The sequence below is a fragment of the Mustelus asterias genome, chromosome 14, assembly GCF_964213995.1.
Source record: "Mustelus asterias chromosome 14, sMusAst1.hap1.1, whole genome shotgun sequence".
Classification (NCBI taxonomy): Eukaryota; Metazoa; Chordata; class Chondrichthyes; order Carcharhiniformes; family Triakidae; genus Mustelus; species Mustelus asterias.
The window spans coordinates 25,062,190-25,078,186 of record NC_135814.1 but is presented as its reverse complement, the minus strand read 5'-3'; the positions used below and the strand labels follow the sequence as shown (position 1 = coordinate 25,078,186).

Here is a 15,997-nt window from a genome sequence, read left to right as displayed (position 1 = left end):
AATGGCCTCTTTCTGCACTGTAAGGACTCTATGGTATTATTAAAGATGTTACAACAGGGCATTTTGGTAAAATTCATGGCAATTATGCTGAGTCAACATGGTTTTGTGAAGGGGAAATCTTGTTCAACCAATTTAATGGAGTTCTTTGAAGAAGTAACCTGTGCTGTGGATAAAGGAGGTCCAATAGACATACGGTAATCAGATTTCTAGAAGGCATTTGATAAGGTGCCACATCAAATGATATTGTGAAAAATAAAGCTTATGGTGTAAGGTGTAACATATTGGCATAGACTGAATCTTGGCTCGCTAACAGGATACGGAGAATAGACATAAATGGGTCAATTTCTATTTGGCAAGATGTAATGAGTGACGTGCCACAGGGATTGGTGCTGGGGACTTAACTTTGTGGAATTTGGATGAAGGGACCAAAGGGACGGTTTTGCTAAATTTTCTGTTGATATAAAGATAGGTAGCAAAGTAAGTAAGATCATAAGAAAGTGACAAAGGGAGAGAGATAGGTTAAATAAATATCCTTTATTTGCAAGATTTGGCAAATAAAGTATAATGTGGAGAAATGTGACACTGTCCAGTTTGGCAGAAAGAATCTTTTTAAAAAAGCATAGCAAAATGGTGAGAGATTGCAGAGCTCTGAGAGGTGGAGAGTTTGGTATCCTAGTACATGAATCGCAAAGCTTTAGTATGCAGGTACAGCAAGTAATTAAGAAAGCTAATAGAATGTTATTGTTTATTGCAAAGGGAATTGAATACAAAAGTAAGGAGGTTATGCTTCAGTTATACAGGACATTGGTGACACTGCATCTGGACTACAGTGTACAGTATTAGTCTCCTCATTTAAGGAAGGATGTAAATGAGTTGGAAGCTGTTCAGAGGACGTTTCCTGGACCAATATCTGGAATAGGTGGTTTGACTTCAATATCCTCACTGTTTAAAAATAAGGTGCCACTTATATAAAATGGCAATGAGGAGACATTGTTTTTCTTTGAGGGTTACGAGCCTTTGGAACTCTCTTCCTTAAAAGGCGGTGGGAGCAGAGTCTTTGAATATTTTTAAGGCAAAGGTGGATAGATTCCTGAAAAGCAAAGGGATGAAAGTTATTGGGAGTAGATGGGAATGTGGAGTTGAGGTTACAGTCAGGTCAGCCATGATCTTATTAAATGGCAGAGTAGGCTCAATGGGCCAAGTGGCCTATTGTTGCTCCTAAATCATATGTCTGTGTGTATGTTCATGTAACAATATTTGGGTACATATTTCTATCCATATTATTTTAATTAAAATAATTCAGAAGAATTTTCTCATTTCTAAAGCATTGTAGAAAGGTTCTGCATTTGAATATCTGCATCTACCATTTGAATGAAGGTTCACAATTCGTTCATTCATTGTTTAGCCAGCCGTCTATCTTTATTTTAGGAGGAAGATAAATATATTTTTAGAAACAATACATCACTGATGCTGAAGTTTCATTTTGCTCTGATTGGCTATATGCAAGATTTCTACAGTCTCCTTAGAATCTAATTTTAGTGTTGGCTTCGCTTTTAAATAGTAATGTCCATCAATCATTCTCAAGAACAAATCATTATTGACATAAAAATTTGAAAAAAAAAGTTTTTTCCCAAATTTACCAGACATACAGCACTCCCTGCACAGCTGCACGATAACACTAAAGTCCCACACGGGCCACGCACAGGCTGGTTGGTCCCTTTAAGATGTTGCCTGTGCAGGATCGTTCAAAAAAACTTATGAGAGCGTGCACTTAAATAAATCACCCATGTACTTTAATTTGGCAATGAATTAGAGAAATACTCCTCAAATTTCTTGTCACTTGCCCTCTGGCATGGTATGTTTTTTTTATTGAACCTAACTTTCAGACACCTAACTTTCAAGGCAAAACAACTGATCCATTTAAAGGTTAACCTGCTAGGTGTTTGGCATTGATAACAAGTTTGGCTTAATCTTAGGTTAGCTAAACATCTGGAAAGAGATAGATATGTTCACAGCCATTTTTTAAAAAAAATCTTGAAATTGTCCAATGGATTTGACACACCATGCAAATTCAAACCACCTAAACACACCAGTGTCTCAACATTTGTTGTCACTAATGTAGTTCAGTGGAATCAGTCAATTCCTGTTCATGCAGCACCAGAAGCGTTGGTTTTCCTGTTCATCCTAATTTAAATAAACAGAATGCATAGTATCTAAACCTTTCTTTTAAAGTTTTGAGGTTTAATTTTTTGAATTCAATTAGCAATGCTCAATAAACACAAAACTTTTTTTGAACAGTGGCAGTTTTCAATTAGTATTGTAAATGTTTTGGCTTAGTTCTAATTTATGCAATTACAAAATAAAGATGGAAGAAACAGCTCAGATGTTCATTGCATTGGTAATTCAGCCTGCAATGTAACGGGCAGCAGCTTGTAAATGCAACTTTTGATAAACAAATGATTATCAAGTTTTTTTGTTGATTAAATAAACTACCTTAATAACATTCCTTCTTGCAAGATCTGGTCTTTTGCAGAAATTTTGAAGCCTTTTAAACAGCTGTTGAGGTGTAGAGTAGAGGTACATATCTGTAAGTAAATCAGATGGATATATTTGTGAAGCATGCCTTGGGGAAGATATGGATGTAAACATTAAGTTATTTTACTAATTAATACTTGTATATTGTTCAGTTTTCCATGAGAATCTGAAGCAAACAAACAGAGCAAAGCTGTGGTATTAGGTCAGATGGATGTTATGGAAAGACGTTGTACACTTCGCAACGCTAACCTCATGGTGAACCATCCATACCCTTGCTTGAAAATGAAGCTTCCTTTATTTCAATGCTATCCTTCATTTGTTCTCCTGTCACCTCTCAAATTACACAGAATTCTACAACTGTGCCACACCTAGGGAAGGTTCTGTCAAAACCAGAGAAGGGCAACTTCTTGGAATTGCTCTCACTCAGCCGCCATTATTTCACATCCAGCAATGTGGTGTTGATGGAACGGGAGCAGCTCCGATGAACTTTATGGCCCATGTCTTCAGAAAGCAATGATGTGGAGATGCTGGCGTTGGACTGGGGTAAACACAGTAAGAGTTTTAACAACACCAGGTTAAAGTCCAACAGGTTTATTTGGTAGCAAATGCCATTAGCTTTTGGAGCACTGCTCCTTCGTCAGATGGAGTGGATATCTGCTCTCAAACAGGGCATACAGAGACACAAAATCAAGTTACAGAATACTGATTAGAATGTGAATCTCTACAGCCAACCAGGTCTTAAAGATACAGACAATGTGAGTGGAGGAAGCATTAAGCACAGGTTAAAGAGATGTGTATTGTCTCCAGACAGGACAGCCACTGAAATTGTGCAAGTCCAGGAGGCAAGCTGTGGGGGTTACTGCTAGTGTGACATAAACCCAAGATCCCGGTTTAGGCCGTCCTCATGTGTGCGGAAGTTGGCTATCAGTTTCTGCTCAGCAACTCTGCGCTCTCGTGTGTCGTGAAGGCCGCTTGGAGAACGCTTACCCGAAGATCAGAGGCCGAACGCCCGCGACCGCCAAACCGCCCCCCCACAGGAAGAGAACAGTCCTGCCCGGCGACCGTCGAGCGGTGCTCACCCATCCGGAGACAATACATATCTCTTTAACCTGTGCTTAATGTTCCCTCCACCCACATTGTCTGTATCTTTAAGACCTGGTTGGCTGTAGAGATTCGCATTCTAATCAGTATTCTGTAACTTGATTTTGTGTCTCTGTATGCCCTGTTTGAGAGCAGATATCCACTCCATCTGACGAAGGACTAGCGCTACGAAAGCTAATTGCATTTGCTACCAAATAAACCTGTTGGACTTTAACCTGGTGTTGTTAAAACTCTTCAGAAAGCAACACAGTAGTCTCCACAGTGTGTGTGTATATACTGGGCAGGCTTTAGTAAGGTGCCATCTTCAAAACAGACATTAACTCACTGGTGCCTCAAAATGCCAAGCAGAATAAGGATGCTGGCTTCGAGTTTAGCCATAGTTTGCCATTGTGCCTTTGAATTCATGCTGGCATTAAACTAGGCTCTTAAAGGGATGACAGTTTTGTGGTGAAGACTGGAGTGCACAATTTGGCAATGTTCTGCCACGAAGCCTGTGTTGCAGCATAGTATACATTGGATTAAATCCAGTACCAACTTGCCAATAGAAACGAGGTGGAAGATTCTGGCAATATCCAGCTCACTGGTAAAACAGCATTTTTTCCTTACAAAGGGTAGCCTATTCTACAGAGGCACAAGGTTTCTACAATGCAAAAGCTGTTTAAACAAATATCCTGGCACATAGCAAAATTGTCTGTAACGTATAAATTTAATAAAGAATTCAATAAATCCAATGAGGTATTTAATAAATTCAATAACAAATCAAGTGGAAACTTCTTTAACCAGTGAGTGTTTAGAATGTGGAATTTCATGGAGTACAGCTTGGCATAGATGCCTGTAAGGGAATTTCGGATAACTACATGACACAGAAAGGAAAAGGAGATGCAGTTGAAACTTAAGTGAAGTAGGGTTGGTGGCTTATGTGGCACATAAAAAACACAGACTGGTTGGACTGAAAGGCATTTTTCTGTGCTATGGATCCTACATAATTTTAAATTCTCTCTTTCATACAAGCATTAATTTTATAGGTCAATTTTATAGGCTTTTCCCTACAAGAGGAGCGATGTATATTGGCACAATCAACACAGTAGTTATTTATCAGAAAGATTCAAAAATGGTTACTTTAAGGGTTTGCTCCTAATAGGTAATAATGGCTTGCAATTGCACAAACTAAGATATGAAATGAATAACTGGCAGGTTCTTTGGGCTCTTGGGGCTGTTCTGATGAACAATATTTACGCACTGAAAATAAACTTTGTTTCATTCAGTAGTTATCTTTGTTAGCCCTTTATTGGCTTAATTTAGTTCATATATTTGCTTTATAAGACAAGGATTCCTCACATTCTCAGCTTTCCAACATTTATACATGTTTCATATTCTTTTTACGATTTAGCTCTGTAAAATGTGCTTTACAGTCACAATTTCTATTTAGAAACTTGAGCCTCTAAAACACATTGCGTTTGGTGCGATTGGTGACATCTTCAAGTGGCCTGAAACTTGACTGCGACAGGGATCGCATCATTTAGAAGGCACCTTCGCTGATAACATTCGATCCATTGGACTGATTTTGAATGTCTGAGGGAACCGTGGAGGATTTTCTAGACTTTTTTTTCGTTATGCATTCATGCCTCGCCCCTGTGCTTGCTGACTTACATTGGTTCCCAGCCCAACAATGCTTCAGGTTTTTCATCCTTGTTTTTAAATCTTCGTCTTTACCCATGTCTATCTCTGTACTACCTCCAGTCCTGCAACTCCCTGAGATCTCTGGATTTCAATTCAGGCGGCCTGGACATCTCTGATTATAATCACTCAACCATTGCTGGTCAAACGGTCAGCTGTCTAGTCCCTAAGCTCTGGAATTTCCTCTTATAAATTTTCATCTGTTTCCTGCTTAATATTACGACTCAAAACCTACCTCTTTAATTAATTTTTTGACAGATATCCTAATATCTCATGTGTCTCGGTGTCAAATCTTTGATAGCGCTCTTGTCAAGTGCCTTGGGACAGTTTGGGATGTTAAGGATGCTATATAAATGCAAGTCATCGTTGTCAGCCCTGGTTTTTTTTCTCTCTGTTTGCTTATCTCTTTCAAAAGATTACATGGCTGTGTTTAGGGTGTTGGGAGTGAGGGAAAAGAAGTATTAGTTATAGTGCTCCATCTGTCATGATGTGGGGCAGGCTTGATGGAATAGTTGTGTGTTTCAAGTTTGTCAATTTCATATGTTCAAAAATGTTCATGCATGTAATTTACCTGGAAAGATCTCTGGATAAACTAAGGCTTTAGGGCACAATGGGTAGCAACCACAGTGAACTGCTTCCAACCTAGTAAAATAAAGCACTTCAATAGGTTAATATAAAAATTAGAACAGAAAACAAAAATACACTATTAAAATTACATATTACAAGGAACTCCATATGCTTCCAGTACTAAGAAATACAGCAGTATGTAAAGTGATCAGTAAGGTCTTGCTGGCATGATTATCGCACAATTCTGAGCTCAATTGGTATCTTCACTCTCTTATTCTAGATTGGTACTAATTTGAAGTTTAAGATAGTTGCATTTTAGCTACACATGGATTGTGTTGGGGTACATGATCTTAAAAAAACTCTGCTTGTGTTTTTTGGTTACGGAGAAGTGGTCAGTTATTGTGGGAAACCAATTGTTCCTCAGCAATAACGTGGCTATTTTGGTAGGCGCAACCTAGCCGAGAGACAGGAGTCCTTACAAACAGGAACTGCGTTCAGGTTCTGTATTGAAGTCATATATATTTGCAGCCAACTATTGAAAGAAGAGTCAGAGACAGATCAAGAGTCCAACTGCGGACAATAATATACTTTGACAAAAGCAAAATACTGCGGATGCTGTAATCTGAAACATAAACAGAAGATGCTGGAAAATCTCAGCCGGTCTGACAGCATCTGTGGAGAGAGAATTGAGCCAACGTTTCGAGCCTGGATGACTCTTCGGGGCTCTGATGAAGAGTTATCCAGACTCAAAACGTTGGCTCTATTCTCTCTCTACAGATGCAGTTAGACCTGATGAGATTTTCCAGCATTTTCTGAATATATTTTGACATACTGTGGTCATGTTGCCTTTTTGTATTTTAGGGTGCATTCAGATTACCCGGATCCTGTTTCACAGTGATGCTCACAATGATCTGGAAATGATGGGTCACCCTGCTAAAATGTAATGTGTATTTGGTCTTTTGTAGCTTGGGTCCCAAAATGTTAAGAAAACAATTAATTAAAATAAATATGATTCCCCACTTAGTTGTCCTTCAGGAGATAAATTGGTATGCAAACACAAAAGGAATTCCCACAAACTCCCATCAGGATTTTGTGAGCATGTCATGAATAGGATCTCCTAAACTATGCTTTGGAGTGTTTTGCTCTATAACTCCGTAAATATGAATGTAACCTGCATACCATTTACCCTTCGTTGTTTGGCCTGATGCATGTAAATGTTAACAGCAGCTGTCAGGGGCATTCAGCACTACCCGGTACAAGTTTCTTTCTTGATGGGAGAGGCCATGGCTCACAAACAACAATATTCTGCTACACACAGCTCAGACTGTGAACTTAGCAGGGAGTGCCTTGATTCTGACCTGTGGCATTGCTGCTCATTAATCTCTCATCAAGTACCTTCAACAATTAAGACCCAAGACCCAAATGGCATGACACCAACAAGGCTGAAACGATAAGCAAGGATGATGAGATAAATCAAGTAAAACGGTGCTGAGCTTGGGTTTTAAAAGCCCATGGATTGATGAAGGTGGACGATAAAATTTGCATTTATTTATATAGCAACTTCATAACCTTTAAGATGCCCCAATGCACTTTACAGCTAATGAAGTACCTTTAAAGTGTAGCAACTGTTGTAATGCATGAAATGCAGCAGACAATTTGCATAGGGCAAAATCCCACAAATAGCAGAATACTGATGACCAGATAATGTGGTTCAGTGATGTTGGTTAAGCAATAAATAGCACCCAGAACATCATGGAGAACTCCCCTGCACCTCTTTGAATTTTGCTATGGGAATTTCTTCATCAGTCTGAAAGAACAAACAGAGCCACCGTTTAACATCTCATCCGAAACCAGGTCACTGACAACGCAGTACTAAAATGATGGCAGTCTCTGGCAAAGCGAAGAATAACAGACTACCTGAGCTCCAGAAGCAGACTGCTGGCCTTGTAATTATTGTTCTTGTTTTGCATTATGTAAAAACTTTGCGCAATATTACTGCATCACAGTAAATACATATTTGACTAATCTCTATTGACCTTGAAGTCACAGGGTCATATGAAGTCACTATGTCTGTATTTCATCAGGAACATTAACCCATTTATTTGGTCTGCTAAAGTAATGGCGAAGAATTTCAAATAAATCCATCTTCAACCTTTTATTGCTCAGCATAATTTCATGACCATAGTGATTCGGTAATGGTTCAATGTATGTGCAGTCAGACTTGTTTGATACTGCAGTACTTATTTGATAATTCAACCATAGCGTTGAAGTGCCTCCAAGAAAGGTATGGATTATAACTTCAATAGAAATCTTGCAAGCTAAAATCCTTCCACTTCAATGCACTGTTGGCCTCTCAACATTGGGTCCTGAACAGAAATTCACGTTCATTCAATTTCTCTGCTCAACCTTCAAAACTCCCCAGTTATACTTCATTTATCTGGGTCAGACAGTTTCTCAAGCTCCCACTGTGGCTCCCAATCTTGTGTATTCCTCACTTCTCTACTGCTGTTTCTTGGCTTAGTTACCTCAACTGCACTGACCGCATTTACTGTCCTCAGCCTCATTGCTCTCTCAGTAAGGTTCAACTCCCACTGCTCATTATTGCTTTTCTAATAGACTGGATCTGTTGGTGTGTATTGCTAGTCCTGAGGTCACCACTCACATCTGCTGGACTTCTGGATCAACATTTACTGGCATACGGTCGACTCTCTCAATGCCTTTGCGATTCTCCATTTTCCACTGCAGCAGTGCATCCCCTGAAACTCTGTCCCTCAAACAGATCCCAAATTCACGAGCTTTCCATAACTGTCTCTGAACCAGGAGATTTGCTTGTTGGTTCTCCAAGCTCTCACAACCCAATCTATGAGTCAACCTTTTTCCATTGCAGAGCTCTTTCATATTCTTTACAACCAGGCTATGTTTCTCCGTCATGTACATGTAACCTGAATTCCTTATATGCTCATTTCCATGTGTATTTTGGCTGCTGCTCCAGACCATCGCCTGTTAATATTACTCAGTCATGCCACTGTCATTTGTCTCTAAGGTTCTTTGTCCCACACCACCCCTCACTCTCCACCCTCCCTCCCAACTCTTACGTCAGCTCATTACGACTCATCCACCTTCCTACTCTTCAACCACTATCTCAAGTTTGAATGTTCTTTGATAAGTCCATAGCTACTCGCTCTGTGCCTGTCTTAGTGTTTTTCTTGGGACACACAAAGGCATCTGTTGCTACCACCTTACAAGCAGGAATTCCCAACTACCCATCCTCCTCTCACTGACCTTTCCAGTTGATGCATAGGGGCTCATCTTCCACTCCACTGTCCCACAGACTTTTACACGCAAGTAATTTAATGGTGTTTTAAGCTGCATTTGGAGAGAGAGGAAAGCCATCCCTAACTTTTCTCACCCACAAAAGTTGGGGGTGGAGGGAATAGGAGATAGTTCCTTTATTTTCATAATAATTCCAAGAATCACATATTTTCCTTGATGCGAGCAATTCTAGCTAGTAGAGGACAACCATTTGATTGCAGAGTCAATTAAAAAACAGCAGGTATAGAAATGTAGAACTAAAGTTTATTTATTAGTCACAAGTAGGCTTACATTCACACTGCAATGAAGTTATTGTGAAAATCTGCTAGTCGCCACACTCCGGCGCTTGTTTGGGTATACTGAGGGAGAATTTAGCATGGCCAATGCACCTAACCAGCATATCTTTGGAGTATGGAAGGAAACCAAAGCACCCGGAGGAAACCCACGCAGACACAGGGAGAATGTTCAAACTCCACACAGACAGTGACCCAAGCCGGGAATCAAACCCGGGTCCCTGGCACTGTGAGGCAGCAGTGTTAACCAATGTGCCACTGTGCTGCTTATCTAGCCTATCTATCTGCCGCCTATCTATCTGGATCTAGCTCCTAAGCGTTAATTGTGGCACTCGAAATTAAAACATAGTGTTGGGCTGAGCAGATATCAACCCACTAGACATTTGGAAATGTCTAGTAACAGGTTTTTGTTATTAATGATCGACTGTAGCACCAGTATTTCACCTTGCACCCTTGTGAGTGCTAGTGTGAGTTTACTAGGCTGCCCCACCTGCATTGGTAATATTATAATTACTCCATCAGTGATGCTCTGGATTCCTCGAAATCCGTTATTGAGGATAAGCGCGTATACACATGCCGTGGCACTCCGTACTGAGGGAATTAGAATAATCCGTCTGTGTGTCCCATTTACTTTGGTTGCACTAACTTCAATGCATTTACTGTCATGAATCTACCAATCCACAGGAGGATTGGACTCACTTCAAAAATGTATTATGATAATGTGATGTTATGCTATTCCATGAAGGAATAAAAAAGATAAGAAACTTACTGAATAGAGTATAACTGGCAAATTAATTTTGATACAAGTGTGAAGTGGTGCTTTTAGATTGGAAAAATAAAGAGATCAGTGATTGAGATTAACGGGGTACAGGAGAAAAGAAATCAAGTGCTGCATATTTGTAAATCATGCAAAGTACTGAGGTAGATCAATAAAGCTATAAAAAAGTAAACCAAGCACTGGATTCAATCCTAGAAGGATAGAATTGAAAAGCAAGGAAGCCATGTTCAACTTGTATTGAACCTTGGTTAGGCCACAGTTCTTGTCTCCATATTAGCAGGAAGATATCAAAGCATTGCGGAAGACGCGAAGATTCATAAGGGATGATAGCAGAACTTATAGAAAAGGCTGAACAGGCTGGGACTCTTATTCTAGAAAAGGAGAGTACTAAGGGTATGGTGGCACAGTGGTTAGGACTGCTGCTTCACAGCGCCAGGGAGCCGGGTTCGATTCCCAGCTTGGGTCACTGTCTGTGCGGAGTCTGCACGTTCTCTGGTTTCCTCCCACAGTCCAAAAGATGTGCTGGTTAGGTGCATTGGTCATGCTAAAATTCTTCCAAAATGTAAATGTACCCGAACAGGCGCCAAAGTGTGGCGACTAAGGGATTTTCACAGTAACTTCATTGCAGTGTTAATATAAGCCTACTTGTGACTAATAAATGAACTTTAACTTTACTTTTTACTTGAGAGAGGTCTTTAAAAAAGAATTTGATAGGATAGATGCAGAGAAAACACGACAAGGCTGTCGTCTCAAATTAGAGATTAGAAACATGAGATAGTAATAAATCCAGTAGAGATTCAGGGGAAACCTCTTCACCCAATGAGTAGTTAGAATATGGAATCTGTTACCACACAATGCAATTGAGGTCAATAGAAAGAGTGCATTTAAGGAGGTTAATCACAGAATAGCCCCTGCACAGTGGGAGACTATTCCATTCATCCTTCACCCTGTGCATTGTTCCTTTTCAATTGCCTCAGAAATGCCACAACTGAATCTACCTCCACCGGACTCTCAGACAGCCATTCCGGGCCTTAACCACAAGCTGAGTGAAAAAGTATTTCCTCCTGTCTCCATTGCTTCTTTGATCAATTAAATCCGTGCCCTTTCATCCTCAATGCTTCCACCAATGGGAAGTTTTCCCTATTTGAATACCTCTATCAAATCACCTCTCAATCTTCTCCAAGGAAAACAGTCCCAACTTCTCCAATCTAGCTACGTGACTAGTTTCTCATCCCTTCCATTCCATAAGCTGTAACTTTGCTCGCAGGTCTGTTGTATATTACTGTGTTAAACTCCTTTTGCAAGTCCATGTACATCACATCAACAACATCACCCTTATCAACCCTCTCTGTTACCTCTTCAAAACTCTAGCAGGTTAGTTAAACATGATTTGCTGTGAAAATCCATGCCAGCTTTCCTTAATTAACTGCATTTACAGTTAGCAGGGAGAAATGATTAGAGGGCTATGATGATAGTGCTAGATGAAGAGGGATGGGAGATTTGTGTCCAAAAAAACACTGGCATGGAACAGATGGACCAAATTGATTGTTTCTGTGTTGTAGGCCCGATGCAATAGTTTGATAATATTTGAAATATTCCACAGGAATCATCTGGGTTTGAGGGTGCAGGTACGATACTTGTATTGGGAAACTACTAACACACCTTTCTAATCTTTTTTTAAAATGGACTTTGTCCTTCGGCTCAAAGAGAGAGAGAGAAATGTAAAACTGAAGGAAGTGTCACTCAGTTGATTAGTTCACACTTTTTACTCTATTATTTATTCAGACAGATGCTGGTTGACAAACAAGCTTCAAATTATTTAGGATTCAATAAACTGAAGTGAAATATTACTGTATACAACACAGGCATTCCAAATCAACTGCTACATCAGATGGCTCCTTGGCTTTTTATATTTTGTAAAATAAGAACACTGCTGCCTGTGTACTTATTTGCACCAAATCCCATTTACCTATCACCCCTGTGGCTCACTGACCCACACTGGTTCCTTGTTAAGCGTTGCCTTGATTTTAAAATTCTTATCCTTCTTTTCAAATCCCTCCATTGCTCATCCCTCCTTGTCACTGTAATCTCCTGGAGCTCCACAACATTCCATGACAACTGCACTCCTTTAATTCTGGTCTCCTGAGAATCATTCACTTTAATTGCTCGACCATTGATGACTGACTGTACATTCAGTTGCCTAGGTGCTAAGCTCTGGGATTCCCTCCCTGAACCTTTCCGCCTCACTTACCTTGCTTTCCCCCTTTTGAGACATTCCTTAAAATACACCTCTTTGACCTAGCTTTTGGTCATCTGCTTAACTCCATGAGGCTCAGTGCCACATTTTGTTTTATAATCCTCCATTGAAACATCTTGGAATGTTTAATTACTTTAAAGGTGTAATAAAAATCGAAGTTACTGTAATTGTAAGATGGTGTTCCACTGATTCATACCTATCTCCACCAGCTACATCTTCAGGATAAGTATACAATCATAAAAATAACATTTACATAGAGTTACAGGTCCAAAAAGAAGTAGCTGTATTTATATGGCTTGTCCAGTAGGGGATTTTCACAGTAACTTCATTGCAGTGTTCATGTAGGCCTACTTGTGACAATAATGAATAAACTTTAAAGTTAAGTTTTAAAGTTTAAGATCCGTGAGAGTGAATAAAAAAGTGCATCGCAAATCACAACAATGAAATTCACATGGTTTAGAACTGCCATTTGAAATCTTAGATCGGAACACTATCTTGTTTCACTCCAGGGTGACTATCCAATTGATGCTGTGCATTCTGTGAAGCGATTTTAGTCAGTCTTTGACTTTACTGTAATGCTCACAAAGGCTGCTGTATGTTGCAGAGTTGATGTGTCAATGACATGTGAAAATTGCAACATCAAAGAATTAAAAAGTACATCACACATGATCTATCTTTCATTTAATGGAATGTGCATTTAAGCCAGTTTGCGATAGGAAACTTGAAATGAAGACTCAAGTTCCAAATAGGTAATTTGAATTCGACTCAGTATTTACAAACTAATGATGAACCATAAATCATTTGAGATCATCTCCCTAAACTAGGTAGCACCAATAAAGGAAGCATCATGCCAAAGGCAGAGCTCAATAATCCCTCAACTAATGGATCAGATCAGAGCTCTGCAGTCTTGCCACATTCAGCTGTGAATAGTGGTTGACAATTAAACAAGTAACTGGACGAGGAGGCTTCACAAACATTCCCATCCTCAATGATGGGGGAAGCCAGCAAGCGAGTTCAAAAGACAAGGCTGAAGCATTGCCAAAAATCTTTAGAAGAAGTATCAAGTCAGTGACTCAGCTCGGCCTCCTCCTGAGATCCCCAGCATTTCAGATACCATTCTTCAGCCATTCATCTAACATCAACATCTTAAGAGTCACCAATAACAAGCAACTTAACTGGACAAACCATGTAAGTACAGCTATTACTTTTTTGATCCTAGGATCCAAGCCATCAGAGCCAGGGGAATTATCTGCCTATAGCCTCATTAGTTTGTCTAATACTACCTTTCTAGTTATGTTGATGGTAGTTAATTCCTCCCCTGTATTCTTTAGCATTAATGGGATGTTTGAAGTATCATCCACTGTAAAGACCAATGCAAAATATCTGCTTAATTCCTCTGCCATTTCTTTGTTCCCCATAACTATTGCTCCAGATTCATTTTATAAGGAGCCTATGTTGACTTTGAGCTCTCCCATCATTTTTATATATTTAAAGAAGCTCTTATTGTCAGTTTTTATATTGCTTACCCACGTAATTTATTCTCTTTCTATTATTGTTTTAATCCTCCTTTGCTGGATTCTGAATGTATCCCAGTCACTGTTATCACTGACTCTTGCCTCCTTATATGCCTTTTCTTTCAATATAGTACTGTCCTTAACTTCCTTGGTTAGCCATGATTGGCTGATGCCTCTCTTAGAATCTTTCCCCCTTACTGGGATATATTTTTGCTGTGAGTCACGAATTACCTGCTTGAATGTATTGATCCTTCCATTAATGGCATGTTAGGTTAGTCTCAATATCTGTGAACTGTTATTCTAACATTTTTAATCGTTTTCTAATTTCAGTAAATCTTGGTTGGACTAGTATCTCAATTCCAGATTAATGAAAGCCAATAATACTTTGTGCAAATTTTTAATTTCAGGTAACTCCGTCTGCATGTCAGATTATGCAACAGATGACTACTGTTTTTTTAAGGGCAGGGTTTTAAGTATCTTGTTGCATTTTAGAGACCACAATCACGATTTTGCTTGGAATTGTGGAGTCAGGAGGCACGAATGTATCTCACAAAGGACTAGACAAGCTCCAAATCGATAGTTTCTATCGAATAATGGAAAACTCCAGTGAAAAGTTACATGCTAATTTGGGTTAACGGGCCAAGAGTTGGTGAGCGGCTTTTGTGAAGCTCAGCAAAAGTTCCCAAATCCCAGGAAATGAAGCGACCTGTCTCCTCAACTAAGAGTCCATGCATCGTGCCTCCAGACCCATTGACTGTCAAAGTGGCACTGGCCTTAAGAATGGCTTAAATGTGGCAAATGTAAAAGTGCCATTGACTTTATGGGGATGATGCACTGATAATTACCATCAAGTTGTTTTTGGCAAAGGATACTGGTAGAATGGCACAGAAATCCTAGAAAATGATGATCTTACATAAACGATGGCTTAAGTCTTCATGCCATAATTTCCCAGAACCTTATGCTGCAATAATGGAACTCACCATATTTGCACCTCCAGCAAATTTTGGGCCAATGTTTTAAATAACAGATACTTTGCATAACCACAGAATTTGCTGGATTTTATATCCAACACTTGTGATGAAACCCAGCATCCTATTCTTTCTGATTGCATTTTGCGCCTGTAAGCTAACTCTTATTGACTGGTGTACCTGGCTGCCTAAATCCGTTTTTTAAACTACCAGCCCTCCTACCAGTGTTTCACCATTTAATCTGTATTTCCATCTGCCATTCTCAAATCGAAAGCGCACCATCTCACACTTCATTACTTTAAACTGCATCTGTCATCACTCCACTCACTCAATCAACATCCTTGTGTAATTTTCTGCTCCATTCTTTACAATTCTAAGAACTATCTTACTTAGTGCCATTGCAAACTTTAAAAAAACCCTCTCTTCCTAAGTCGAGATCAGTTGTGCACAGAATAGAAAAAACACATTATTTAGAAAACAAAATAGTCATGAATTTAAAGCAACAAAAGAATCTCTCAAAGAATTTGTAATGAATTGCAACAAATCCTTCAAGAATACCAACTCCCAATTTTTATATTCTGCGCTCGTTAAAAACCTTAGCATTGACAGGTCTGTAGCTCTAGCACATCTTTCACCAATGCACCTGGGAAATACCCATCTACAGTTTCCAAACCAAGCTACTTTAAGCCCTTTGGCTTAACGTGCATCCTTACTGACCAGAACTTCATGTATATGTGTGGATTTGTATTTTGAAATAAGTGGATACCTGAGACTTTATTATTACCATGCTGTCGGGAAAATAATTAATTATTGATAAAAAAATAAAAAGCTAAGCCCTCACACTAAAACTCTATAAAACTATATTTAATCCCATGTTCATAGAGCTAATACTAAACTGTGCAAGATAACAATTGGCAATTATTTTTCATCCCACAATTTCTCCTCCTTTCCTGATGGTGTCAAATTTTTAGTAAGAGTTTTAACAACACCAGGTT

At 39.3% G+C, this 15,997-nt stretch overlaps 1 protein-coding gene across 5 annotated transcripts in view; it reads right to left on the bottom strand.

The window, feature by feature from the left end:
- gtdc1 (glycosyltransferase-like domain containing 1) overlaps positions 1-15,997 on the bottom strand; it is a 302,215-nt gene that overhangs the window by 39,845 nt on the left and 246,373 nt on the right. For 2 of the 5 annotated variants that reach the window (XM_078228009.1, XM_078228012.1), the window contains exons 8-9: positions 5,885-5,955; positions 2,494-2,585 (exon numbers count right to left, since the gene is read on the bottom strand). In XM_078228009.1, the coding sequence (XP_078084135.1) occupies positions 2,494-2,585; positions 5,885-5,955 (163 nt within the window). Of the gene's footprint in view, positions 1-727; positions 1,091-1,889; positions 2,185-2,493; positions 2,586-5,884; positions 5,956-15,997 lie in introns of those variants that run through there. The other 3 variants (XM_078228007.1, XM_078228008.1, XM_078228013.1) reach the window with 3 other exon arrangements.